The sequence below is a fragment of the Spea bombifrons genome, chromosome 3 (assembly GCF_027358695.1).
Source record: "Spea bombifrons isolate aSpeBom1 chromosome 3, aSpeBom1.2.pri, whole genome shotgun sequence".
Lineage (NCBI taxonomy): Eukaryota > Metazoa > Chordata > Amphibia > Anura > Pelobatidae > Spea > Spea bombifrons.
The window spans coordinates 92,003,303-92,016,868 of NC_071089.1; the positions used below are offsets into that span (position 1 = coordinate 92,003,303).

A 13,566-nucleotide genomic window follows, 5' to 3' on the forward strand; every position below is an offset into this window, starting at 1 on the left:
ACATTTATTCTGAGTTTTACAGATATATACATTAAATACAGCTAGCACAAATAGGGAAAAAATACCATTACAATCACAGCTTTTAACTGTGTCTGTGCATGTGATTAGCTGTAGAAGGGGATTACTTGCATGGCAGTGTAGGGAATCTGCAGTAGACTGACGTCTCCAATCATGGAGAGGTCAGCACAGCAATGACCCTGATCACCACAATCGCAGTACGTCCCAGTATGTCCAGTACAGTGGACGGAGGACCATTTTTACCACATGACTTACCAGGTATGTTGTTGGTCAACAAGGGATATCTTTTCATGATGTAACTGCTACATCATTGGACAAAACAGGGTTAAATCACATTTCAGTTGTAAAAAGTGATTAAATCATGTTTAAACAAAATAATCCATTACAGTGTTTAAACCAATGCAAATCAATGTCTGGCTGTGAATGATTGGGGTTGTATATGGGTTAGTGAGGATGATGTACACAGTATTAGCCCAGTTGTGTGGTCAGAGATTGCTGGCCCATAATATGAATGACTAGAGATGATCTCTACTACCGCTCAGTGGGGTTTTCCAGTTATAAGCACACAAGTTACTAAAGGAGTCCATGCACGAAAAGCACAGAAGAAAAGGACACACTTATCTTTGGGGAAAGGATCAGTTGCAGGAGGATGATTATATGGAAGCAATAAAACAGGTGTATTGCACAAATAGCAATAGAATCATGGGGATAACCCCATACACACTGACTAATTACATGCGTCTATGGATTTCAACAAATGTCATAATTCAAGGATCACCTTGTACAATGTACAAGAACGAGCATGCTATTGATAAGAATATAGGTTATTTTTGATAGCAGATTTGCAATTCACACAGTACATTTCCTATTTTAAAGAACAAACACAATGCACAATAATCATGAAGTGCAATGCTAGGGAACGTTTTTAATCTGGAATAATCACCGTGGAAAATGTTGTAGTGTTGTGCACTGGCATTCATCAACATCAATTTGACCCACAAGCTGAGGCACATCAGTTTGAGTTATCAGACTCAATCTGGCCATCTAGCAAATTATCAGGGTCCACCCTGCTTGCCAGGACTATGCAATAATTATTTCTAATCTTGTCTACCTGCAGCTACTAGTGGCTGCCCTACCCTCTAAGGAGCACCCCTATCCAATTACTTGGGGCAGCTGAGACTCGTTATCACAGTTTAGCCCTGCCCTTATATACGTGCTCTGCCATTCAGTTTGGGCCTTTGCATTTGGCTTGGGTCTCTGTTAGTCTGCTTGCAGCTAAAGATCTGTTTTCCTGATCTGATTTCCTGATCTGATTTCCTGTGTATGACCTTGGCTACGTTCTCAATCCTGATTAGTGTACCAGACCCTGGCATGTCCCAGACTTACCTACTCTCCAAGCAGTTTCCCCTGCCAGAGGGCTTCCAAGCCGTGTGCCCTGCCTGAGGGCTTCCGAGCTGTGTGCCCTGCCTTTCCTACAGTTCCCCTGCCTTTGCTACAGTTCATAGTCTGCCCTGCCTGTGGGCTAGCTACCGTCTGCCCTGCCTTTGGGCTTCCTGCCGTCTGCCCTGCCTGTGGGCTTCCTTCCGTCTGCCCTGCCAGTGGTCTCCAGTTCCAGGCCTGTCCGACAAGACTTTCTAGTCCATGTGTTACGATTAACAGAATCCTGTTTGTGCTTTACTCCACTGTATATACCAGTCCTGTTCCTGTTCATAAATACAATCTATTCTTTTATATCAGCCTAGTGTGAGACTGTTATCACTTGTCTGTACTTACCTGTCGATATGCATCTCGGAGTACAGACAGAGCATCAGATATCCCCTGCAATTGGGCTCCTACCCGACCTGCTGGCCCGCGTCCTGACGCAAATCAAGCAAATGCACCCACTTGAATGGCAGATCTGGTCACTTGATGGCCTAAAGTTCCAAGTACGCTTTCCTTCTCCAGTCGGGCCCTGGCAGCGATAGTGTATTTAGCTGCGATCTGGCCCTGAGTAAAGAGCCTAGCAGCTGTGCACACCCTAAGACTCTTATGATCTTACCCACTCTGCAAGAAAGGGAGAAACACATTGCAAGGCAAAGACGTGTAAAGGAGGAGAAACATTTTGCCCACTCCCTTAGTCCTAGAAATGAGTTGAGCTCATAAATGAGAAATGTCAACTTCAAAGCTTTTATCGTAAGTTCATTTACTAGAAGCGGAAGTCCTACAAAGAAGTTGTAGGAGAACAAAAGCCCCCTCCCTGGTTTATTAACATTACATATATTGTGGGTTTTTGGTTTGTAATTGTTCAGAAATATACAAACACAGAAGGGTGAGACTGGATACAATGGAGATGCACAGAGGCATTTATGAAAAAGGAGCTAAAGGGATGGAACAAGCTGAGTTGTTCTAACCCTTGCCCAACCAAGCCCTATCTATCCACATGAAGGATTTTAATATGAGACTCTTATGACTAACTACTGATAATCCATTGCGTGTATATTTCTCTCTTTACATGTATATTCAAGAAAAAAACATGTGAAATAGTAAAACTACTACTATTTTACTTTCTCATCTGTGTCTGCTTTAATTCCCCAGTCAGGGATAGTATAAGACCAATTGGTGCCTCGAGGAAGAATCATTTCTGGCATCCTTCTTCCATTTTTCAGTTTTACATAGAAGAATGTTTTTTACACAATTTAATTTCTTGCTGTGCATGTAAACATTATTGTGCCTCTTAGGGCTGATACACACTAAATATTCTGCACCATAGCATTACCTGTTGGTGCATCTCTTTTATACATCTAGAAGTAGAAAAAGAAAACAAAACTAGTTGTGAAAATTAATATTTTTTTATTTTTTTTTCTCAATGAGCAGGAACTCATGTATAAAACGTATAAATTATTAACCTCCTGGGAATTGGGAGCTTGTTCTGGGACTTTCAGTAATGAAGGGCCCAGGACCTAGGACAGTGCCTTAAAATGTGTGACTGTCCTGGGCAATCCAGAACGTGGTCACCCTAGCCCTGGGTCCAGTGGATAATGGGTTGATTGGGGTTGATTCAGTAAGATTAAATTATGTGAATTTGCTGTCAACTGTTGGCGTGTTGAAAAAAATAATTTTTATCTAAAATCTGTAACTTGAATCCAAATGTAATGAAGCAAACTGAACTGAACGCAGGTAGAAACATATATTTTTTCTAGCTGGGCCTGTCAAGAGCCCTTGCCATTATTAAGTGTCCCAACCATCTCATCTTCTACATTTACAATTAAAGGATGCAATAAAAAGGCAAACTAATATGCCCATAGTAACCTGGGAGTAGCTGTTAAGTATTCCACTGGGACCAATATATATATTTCTAGGTGTATATGAAAGTCCCAGTTGCCCAGACTCTTGTGACTATGAGCAGTAAGCCAGGACTTTGTATAGGGTACCAAATCAATTCCATGTGTGTTTTAACCAAATTAAACCTAAGTGGTAAAGCTTGTCTTTTCAGAGATACACTCATACGCTTGGTGCGATGCAGTCAATATGTTCAAAAACACTTCTGCCAACAGCAGATGCCTCATCATAAGTATCATAATAATTTTATTTATTAAACGATAACATCCCTGCAGCCTAGTACAAAGGGCAGACTCAATATCCAATGTCATTAATTGATTACAAGTTCAAACAGACTGGAATAACAGGTGAGGGGCAAATATGTGTGGACATTTAAAATGCAGAGGGTTAAAAAAAATGGTTAACCCTTATGACTAAGCACAGTTTGTGCGAAACGCGTCAAGCAGTTTAGCCTTTTTTTGTTCGTGTTTACGTACTGTTGTTCCTTTCGATTTTCTTGTCCACGGACGCTGATTAATGGACTTCCTGGTGTGATACTGGTGTCAGCTGGCGCAACTATCGTTTTCGTGTCACAGTTTGGAACCTGGACCGGGTCCTTTTGGCGTTGCAGCACCCAGCTACGCTTGGAGTCATCATTTGAATTTAAATGGGATTGTAGCCTCTCCATTTGTTTCTTTTTGTCAAAAAATGGTTGTATGATATTGCTGTTAAACCTGTGGTGTTAAAAACAGTTCAATGCATGGTGTCCCTACTTGCTGTCAGATATTGCAATAGCAATACTATTTTCATGTTACCATAAATAAAAATATTGAGCTGTGCAATGTACGGTGTTATGAAAAAGTATTTGCCTGCTCTCCGTCCATTTCCCCCTTAAACAGCGGCGTGTCTCATGACTGTCCACATTGCGCAAAGGGGGGGGCTATAGGTATCTGGAACCATAAAGTTGGCAGGTATGTCTATTGTATAGTGCTGCGGAATATGATGGCACGTTATAAACCAATAAATAATCATTATGTGTGCAGTGGCAAGCATGTGTGTTCTCCCAAACACATCTCCTGCAAGCCAAGGAGCTTGGTAGTGCAAATGCATTGGGGGTATTCTGATAAATCCATTCATGCATTTTCAAGAGGACATTCAGCTATCATTATGCATCACAGTTCATCATAGCTGGCGTCTCAATAACATTTCCCATATTCAGATAATAAGGAGAAAATAATGTGTATCTATATTTTTCTATCAAGAGCATCATTACCCAAGCTTTACATTTTAGGAGCCTTGCCCAGTGAAGAGTATAAAATAAAGGGAAAACAGATAATACAAAAATGTGCTGATGCTACAATACTCCACTGACATATTCCAAAATATATTCTCTAGGTCTTCTATGCAATGGGAAAGAAAATAATGAATACTATAAATTCCAAAATTATGGAAAAGCAAGGGTGTAGATTGGTCCAATACTAGAAAATAAAAAATAGGATTTTATCTTTATAAATTTAGTTTGAGATATATGGCCCGCCACGTGAAAGTAATGACTTGATATCATCTTTAGAAATTGTAATTTTTTTTACATATCACTGTGTTCACATATACTTTGAACTTTGCTTTCCCTTATTGATCAAGCTTTATTACTCATGACAGTTCCACCTTTGTGACAAGCAGTGAACATTAAACCTTCATAAACAATACAGCTTTCTACTTGCTGATAAGGCAGTGTATAAGTACACGGCTCGCATTGGTACAAGCACCATGCAAAACATTTTCTTTCAGCCCTTTCGCTGGTTTTAAGACACATGGGTTTGCTGGTGTCTTCGCAGTCCAGGGTAAAGCACGCACGGATACTCATACTTGGTCTTGATGAAGCAGGGAAATCGACTTTATTATACAAGTGCAAGTTTAAGGAGCCCTTTTCAACTACTCCCACAATAGGCTTTAACGTGGAGATGATCCACACTGAGAAGCACTTGCAGTTAACTATGTGGGATGTTGGAGGTCAGCAGAAGATGAGATCTTTATGGTGCTATTACTTTGAGAACACAGATGGACTTGTGTATGTGGTAGACAGCACCAACAAGCAAAAGCTGGATGAATCCAAGAAAGAATTTCAACTCATCCTGCAGAACGAGCTGATAAAAAGTGTACCAGTGGTCCTGCTGGCTAACAAGCAGGACTTGCCAGGAGCACTCAATGCTGAGGAGATAACACGGAAGTTTAATATGAAGAAGTATTGCTCTGACCGGGACTGGTATGTGCAGCCGTGCTGTGCCCTCACAGGCCAAGGGCTTGCAGAAGGCCTTAGCAAAGTGACGGAATTTGTCAAAAACTGCATGAAGTCAAAAGAAGACGCTATATTGTTTGGAAAACAGAATGTAAGACTGAAAACATCTCGTAAGGTGTAATCCTGCAAAATCTATGAACTTATATATGAAAACCAATTGACACGTAGCACTTTCGTTGTATTACACATTTGTTGTACTTTATTTTAATATTATTGCAAAGCAGCAATGAAACGCGCGGATGGAAATCCAGTGCAAGTAGCGTATTTGTATATACCGATAATGTGTTTATTAAAAGACTTCTGCTTGAATGCTACAGGATTTTTGCATCTGCAGGGAAATGCCAAGACAAGGTCTGGTGTGATCACATTTGTCATGTGAAACTATGCATAAAAAAGAATACAACATATAATATACAAACAATTGCAAAGGGCAGACAGCAGAAGATGAGTGGCTTGTTGGTAAAAGGGCTAGATATTTCTGGTCCTAGAAAAGACAATGAGTTTAGAAAATGGTAATGCCTTTTTGTGAGCCAACATATTCATTTGCACACCTGGGAATTTTCTAAATGAGCTTACTCTGGGACACTGGAAATTGTAACCCATTAATTTAATAGCCCACTGTGAAGATTATATGTAGTGACTTGCCAAATGTGTTAATCAAATGGCTGTAAAAGTGATTCTCATGGAAAACCTGACTCGTCATTATTTAAAGATACACTTAATTGAGTCACCTGCATTGAAGCAGGAATATCAACCATGACATACTGGTAGCAAAAAACACAAATTGGCAGACTTAGATATAATCACAGCAGTGTAGAAAAGGAAGGACTCAGGAGTCCAGACTGTGTGACCCCGAGAATCTGCCCCTTCATCCTCAATAAAATTTGGACAAAAACTATGAGATCCCAGTTCAAACCTCGGAAGTTCCCAGCTATGTTAGTTAGAAAAACATGGAGAAAAGAATTGATGTTTGCGTTAGTATACACTAGACTTGTGCATTCGTATTTGGGAGAACATGAAAACGAACACGAATGGTGCCTTTTCAATGTTAAAACCAAATAAACTTATATGGTGGTGGGTAAACGTATGCGAAGACGAAGAAGCACAACACGAAGAAACTTCGCTGGCAGGGAGCTCCCCTGGCATCAACCAATGAAGGGCAGCTACCCTTCATTGGTTATTGCCAGAGGAGGCCCCTGCCGGCAGTGGCGACTCTAGAAACAATACCGTATTTGCTCGATTATAAGACGACCCTGATTATAAGACGACCCCCCAAAATCTGAATATTAACTTAAGAAAAAAAGAAAAAGCCTGAATATAAGACGACCCCAAAGGAAAAAAGTTTTCCCAGTAAATGTTAATTCATGTAAACTATTTTTTTTTAATAAAAGCTATGATTGAGAAAAATATTTTTTTTGTTTTTATTTCTTGTATTTTCCAACCTGCCCCCCTGTTACGCACATCTGCCCCCAGGCTTGCCACTCCAATATGGCACTGTGGCCCATGATATGCCTTTTAACCCTCTATATGCCACTGTGCCCCATGGTATGCCTTTTGACCCCCTATGTGCCACTCTGCCTCCAGAAATGCCTTATACCCCTATATCCCATTCTGGCATTTAGGGGGTTAAAATGCATATTATGGGGCAGAGTGGCATATAGGGAGGTATAAGGCATTCCAGGAGGCATAGTGGCATTAAGGGAGTTAAAAGGCATTGTATAGAGCACTCTGCCTCCAGAAATGCCTTATACCCCTATATGCCACTCTGCCATTTAGGGGGTTAAAAGTCATATTATGGGGCAGAGTGGCATATAGGGAGGTATAAGGCATTTCAGGAGGCAGAGTGCTCTATTAAATGCCCCCTTAACGCCACTCCAGAAATGCCCTATGCCCCCATTTAACACACACACACACCCTATACCCCCATTTAACTAACTAACACACACACACACACACACACACACTCTCTCTCATCCCCCTTCCCCCGCTCTCCCCCCTCTCTTACCGGTGCTTCCAGCCGGGGCAGCGGGTTGACGTCGCCTTCTGCTGCAGCCGGAAGGAGGTGTGGCTAGCAGCGGGGGTTTGTATGCGTCCGTCGCGTATACTTTCCCCGGCTGTCAGAGATCAGCTCTCTGATCTCTGACAGTCGGGGAAGGTCTATGCGACGGACGCAGACAACCCCCGCTGCTAGCCACACCTCCTTCCGGCTGCAGCGGACGTTGTCTACGCGGATCGTGTAGACGTCAACCCGCTGCCCCGGCAACACAGAGGAAGCAAGGAAGCACCGGTAAGTGTGTGTATGATGGGGGGGGGGGGTCGGGTGAGACAGGAGGATCCAGGTCCCCTGCAGCGGTGCGGGGGATCTGGATCTCAGTCTCCTAATCAGACCTCTATTTGAGGTCTGATTAGAAGACGACCCCGATTAGAAGACGAGGGGTATTTTTCAGAGCATTTGCTCTGAAAAAAACCTCGTCTTATAATCGAGCAAATACGGTATATAGGGGGGGCACACAAGATACCACAGTCAAACTGGGGGGCATTCATAATTTCCAAAAGTAACATGCTATGGAATTATACTTTTGTTATTGGGCTAAAATAATACTTGATCATTCAACATGGGAAGCCTGAAGCCACAATTGAGTGCGACTAATCCTTGAAATAAATATTATAACACAATAAATAACTTTTCCCCTAAATGATTTCAGGGCCTTGAACGTTTTGTCCCCTGAAGTCACTACAACTTCAGGAGGGCATTTTATCTCTGGATAAATATAAATTAAATAATTCCTACTGTAAGTTAAGTGCCAGGAAACAGATGACCGAACACACACCAACACAGGCTCTGTCACACCGACACCCAGACACACACACCAGGACAGGCTCTGCCACACTGACAACCAAACACACACACCAGGACAGGCTCTGCCACACAGACACCCACACACATCAGGACAGGCTCTGCCACACCCACATCCAAACACACACACACACCAGGACAGGCTCTGCCACACTGACACCCAAACACACATCCTAGGACAGGCTCTGCAACACTGACAACAGAACACACACCAGGACAGGCTCTGCCACACCAACACCCAAACACACACCTGCCACACCAACACCTATACACACACACCCCAGGACAGGCTCTGCTACACTGATAACCAAAAAAACACAAACAGGACACAATCTACGTCACAGACGTCTACATCAGGATGGATTTTTCACAGTGCATTGTCGTTTATACCCCCCTTAGTGTTTTTGCCCCTTGTGTATTGATGCCCCTGCTACCCATATATATTGATATTAACCCCAGTTGCCGATAGCAGGTATAGATCAACACATTAAAACACAAACCAAGCTTTGCATGTATATATCAACTGAAATTCACATGTGATCTCAGCACTGAAGGTATATATCAAATAAACAGAATCAGACATACAAATCCTGTATTTGCAGGTATACAATAGTATGTGAAACGTAGCATTGCAGGTATAGATCAAATAAATACATGGAAACAGCATTGCAGGTATTAATCAACTGAATAAGACATACAAACACTGTATTTGCAGGTATACATAAATAATGTATGGAAGTATATAGATATGGATCTACAGAATAACGCAAAAACCCAGCTTTGCAGGTATAGATCAATTGAAATTCACATAAAAACACGTCATTAAAAGGTATATTTAAAACCCCCTAAATTACAGGCATAGATCACAGGTTGCACACCCCAAAGCCAGCCCTGGCGTCCACACTGCCCACACAGCAATCACACTCCTATCATACCCAGGCAACCAGTAAATACTGGTAGCTAGGCATGATGGGACTGTGCTTACTGTGATTGCTGTTAGCAATCACACTCCTATCATGCCAAGTCAACCAGCACATGCTGGTACAGTGTGGCTGTAAGTGATGTGCAGACCCCATACTGCTGGCAGCATCAATACACAAGGGGGGCAGCTAGCTAGGTTTCAGCATGTACTGGCTGACTTGGCATGATAGGAGTGTGATTGCTAACAGCAATCAAAGTCCCATCATGCCTATGTTCCAGCACGTACACATCCAACCAGTAAATGCTGGAACCTAGGCATGATGGGACTGCGATTGCTGTTAGCAATCATACTCCTATCATGCCAAGTCAGCCAGTACATGCTGGTACAGGGTGGGTGTAAGTCATGTACTGGCTGACTTGGCATGATAGGAGTGTGATTGCTAACAGCAATCACAGTCCCATCATGCCTAGGTTCCAGCACTTACACATCCATGCTATCACACACACACTCATTCATTCATATACTCATTCATTCACAGATTGATTCCCTCAATCACGCATATTAATTCAAACAGGGGCGTACCTAGAGTATTTGGCACCTGGGGCGGATCCTGTATGTGGCACCCCCCCACACACACACTTTAAAACTGCATAGCTTCTACCGTTATATACCGGCGCAGACACTGAAGGTGGTACAGCATAACACTTATCACTATATACTGAGGCACACATTGACGGTGGTACAGCATAATCCCTATCACTATACATTGAGCCAGACATTGATAATAGTGCAGCATAACTCCTATCACTATATACTAAGCCAAACATTGATGTGGTGTAGGCCTACCACTTAATTAGTAGTAGGGATGCACCGAAACAAATTCTGGACTGAAGCCGAAAATGCAGCATTTACCTGGCCGAAACCGAATATGACCCCCCCCACACCATAAAAAAAAATCTAACACTTTTATTTAAAGTAAGTAACACACCAAAATAGGACAAAACAATTAAATAACAATATTAACATATATATATATATATATTTATATATATATATATATGATTGTTAACAGCAATCACATTCCTATCATGCCCAGGCATTCCCAGATTCCAGGATGTACTCGCAGACTTGGCATGATAGGAGTATGATTGCCCTATCTACCCCTTCTCACTCCCTTCTCCCTATCTACCCTCTATCCCCCGTCTCACTCCCTTCTCCCTATCTACCCCTACTAACTATCTACCCTCTCCCTCTTTGAAGTTCACTTACATTTCAGGAGTCCTGCGGTGGGGGTGCAAGGCCTCTGTCTCCCAGCTCTGCCACTGTATGGAACAGTATAGAGTGATGGGAGTTATGATGTACTTTAGAGCATAATTATATAATTAAAAATACATAGGAAATGGTACAGCATAACACCCATCACTCTCACACAGTTACCAATCCACACATACCAATCCACACATACTAATCCACACTTACACTAATCCACACATATACCAATCCACACATATGCTAATCCACAAATATACTAATCCACACATATACTAATCCACACACATACCAATCCACTCTCACTGTCACTCTCACTGAATGCTTTCCTACCTTTCCTCTTTTCTCCTTACAGCTCCTTTTCCTCCTCTTCGCTCCTCTTCTTCAGTTCTTCTGTCTTCTTCCGGTTCAGAGGTCACGGACAGCGTTGGCGCGGCTTCAGTGTTGTGCGCCGGGATCTGACAACAAACCCCGGCGCACAGCAGCTGTTGCCGCGCGGATCGCAAGGGAGCGGTATCGGAGGTCTTTAACAGACCTCCGTCTCCCTTGAGTGATTTTAAGCCGGGTTCAAGGGAGATCCTTGAACCGGCCCCGTGAATTGCCCCCCTGTAGCGACGCCACTGCCTGCCGGCCACCAATAGAGTCGCTCATGTGGACTTTTAACTCCTGGAGCCGGGAGACCAATGGTCTCCCCAGGCCAAGTTGCTCTGAGTTGTAACTTGCCCTGCCTTTTGCAAGGAAGACTAAAAATCCTTGTTCCTCCTGAGACAAGTTGCTCAGAACTGTTGTCTGAGTCTGAGATAACCACTCTGAGCAACTTGGCCTCGGAGGGATGGGAAATTAAGTCCCCTGGCAAATCACAGGGCAAGTAACACCTCAGAGCAACTTGGCCTTGGGAGACTAATGGCTTTGGCATTAGGAGTTAAAGGTCTGTAAGAGCAGGTGCCCTTCCTTGGTTGATACAAGAGGAGGCCCCTGCTGGTGACCAATAGGGTAGCTCTTACAGACCTTTAAAATCCTGGCGCCAAAGCTGCTGCGTATTTTTACCGCATTAACCCTGTATTTACCCCTGCTAAACAAAAACAAATAAGAAGGTACACGAATATTCGCCCGAAAAGAATACGGGAATAGCGAATATTCTTGGAATACTAAGGCTTTTTTTACACAAAGACTTGGCTGGTGCCCCAGTCTAGTATACACCTTGTTCTGTGACCATGAGGCCCTATTTATGGCAGTCTTTAATGTTAGCTTTATCTGATGCACTCAGATAGTGGCATGGAGAGCAGGGGCAGGTTTGTCACTCCAAAACTCAAAAAAAAAATAGCTAGTCCTACTTGGACCTGCCCGCTCATAGAAGCATGAAAGCACTGGGGTCACAAGAAAGTGCCGTGGTCACGTGATCTTGTGGTGAAAATGCCGCTGCTCGCAAAGCGTATGTGAGAAAGAAGTGGGAGAGTGAGAGGATGAAGATGTGAGAGAAAGGGGGGACCCTGATTGTGTGGTCAGTAAACCATTTGTGTGTTTTAAGCTTTCTGGCATTGGCAGCCAGGTGTTCATTTAATATCTGTTGATATGATTCCATGATGCCATGTGTCCTAACAAAATGTCCAGGTCCTGTGACAGAAAAACAGCCCCAAAATGGACATGAGGTACCTTTCCAAATGGCTAGCTCTCTGTGTGCACCAAACCCACCTCTGGTGTCTATTGGCAAAAAGCTCTGTTTTGGTTTCATCTGACTGTAGAACCCGATCCCATTTGAAGTTCTAGAGACTAGAGGCTTTTTTCTTGAAACCCCTCAAACAAGCTGTGGTAATGAAGGGGACATCGCATTGTAGTTTTGGAAACTCTCTGACCCCAAGACGCTACTAACTTCTACAAATCTCCAGCTGTGATCCCGGCGCTCAGCATGAAACGCTGTCACGGAGAGTGAGTGGCGCCGAGCGGTTGCTGAAAACTTCACAAGCGACCGATTGGCACCCCTGCCCGGGACATAAATTAAAACATCAGGGTTTTTTTTGTTTTAACTTTATTTAACATCCTCCATGTTAAATAAGGTTACAAAAACTTTATTTAACATGGAGGATGTTAAATAAAGTTAAAAATAAATACATTAGCACTTGTCTTAGCACAAGTGTTATTTGTGTGTGTGAGTTAACACAAGTGCGAAAATAAAAGTGAGTTAGTTTACGTTTGTATTTGTAGAATGAGTGTTTTATATATGTGTGTGTAAAATGTGTGTCAGTGTGTGTAAAATGTGTGCCAGTGGGTTAATAGGGGGCTGCAAAGGGTCGATGGGGCCACTTGGATTTACCTGCTCCCTGGGCAAAACGGGAAAAATAGAAAGTGATGTCACATCCACTTTCTGCTTACTGGATCAGTCTGCCAGTTGCATGGAGCAAGGGAAACACACCACTCCTGCAGGAAAGTGGTGTGGGCAGGGACACTGACAGGCTGTTTGGAGACAACGATGGCACAGACAAACTGGGGCAAAGCTGATACTGTGAATTGGGGGAGGGCAATTTTCACACTAGGGCCCTGTGGTCCTGACGGCAACCTTCAGTCCTACCAGGGAACAAGTAAGCTGGGCTGGTAGAGGGCACGCTAAAGTGGCACCAAACACACAGGAGTTTTCTCCTCCAATAAAACTCATTGCATTACCATGCATTAGATACTTTTGCCCTTCCTGCAGGGGCGGGCTGGGCAGGGGGGCAATTGCCCCCTAGGCCGCCCTAAATCTAATCTAAACAGTCGCTGGGTGCTGATGCCGCCGGCCGGCGCTACTTTAATACTTTTTAAAAAAAAAAATTAATATGGCAAGCCGGATCGGCTATTAAATGAAAAAAAAGTATTAAAGCAGCGCCGGCCGGCGGCATCAGCACCCAGCGGCCGTATGCGATGGCCGCCAAG

The 13,566-nt window shown here is 43.2% G+C and overlaps 2 protein-coding genes across 2 annotated transcripts in view; both read left to right on the forward strand.

Annotated features, from left to right (window-relative positions):
- SPTSSB (serine palmitoyltransferase small subunit B) overlaps nt 1-13,566 on the forward strand; it is a 221,912-nt gene that overhangs the window by 150,752 nt on the left and 57,594 nt on the right. The window lies entirely within an intron of this gene.
- On the forward strand, nt 5,093-5,920 carry ARL14 (ADP ribosylation factor like GTPase 14). Its single transcript, XM_053459551.1, has one exon. It carries the CDS (start codon nt 5,127-5,129, stop codon nt 5,730-5,732), a length of 606 nt encoding a protein of 201 aa, XP_053315526.1. The 5' UTR covers nt 5,093-5,126; the 3' UTR covers nt 5,733-5,920.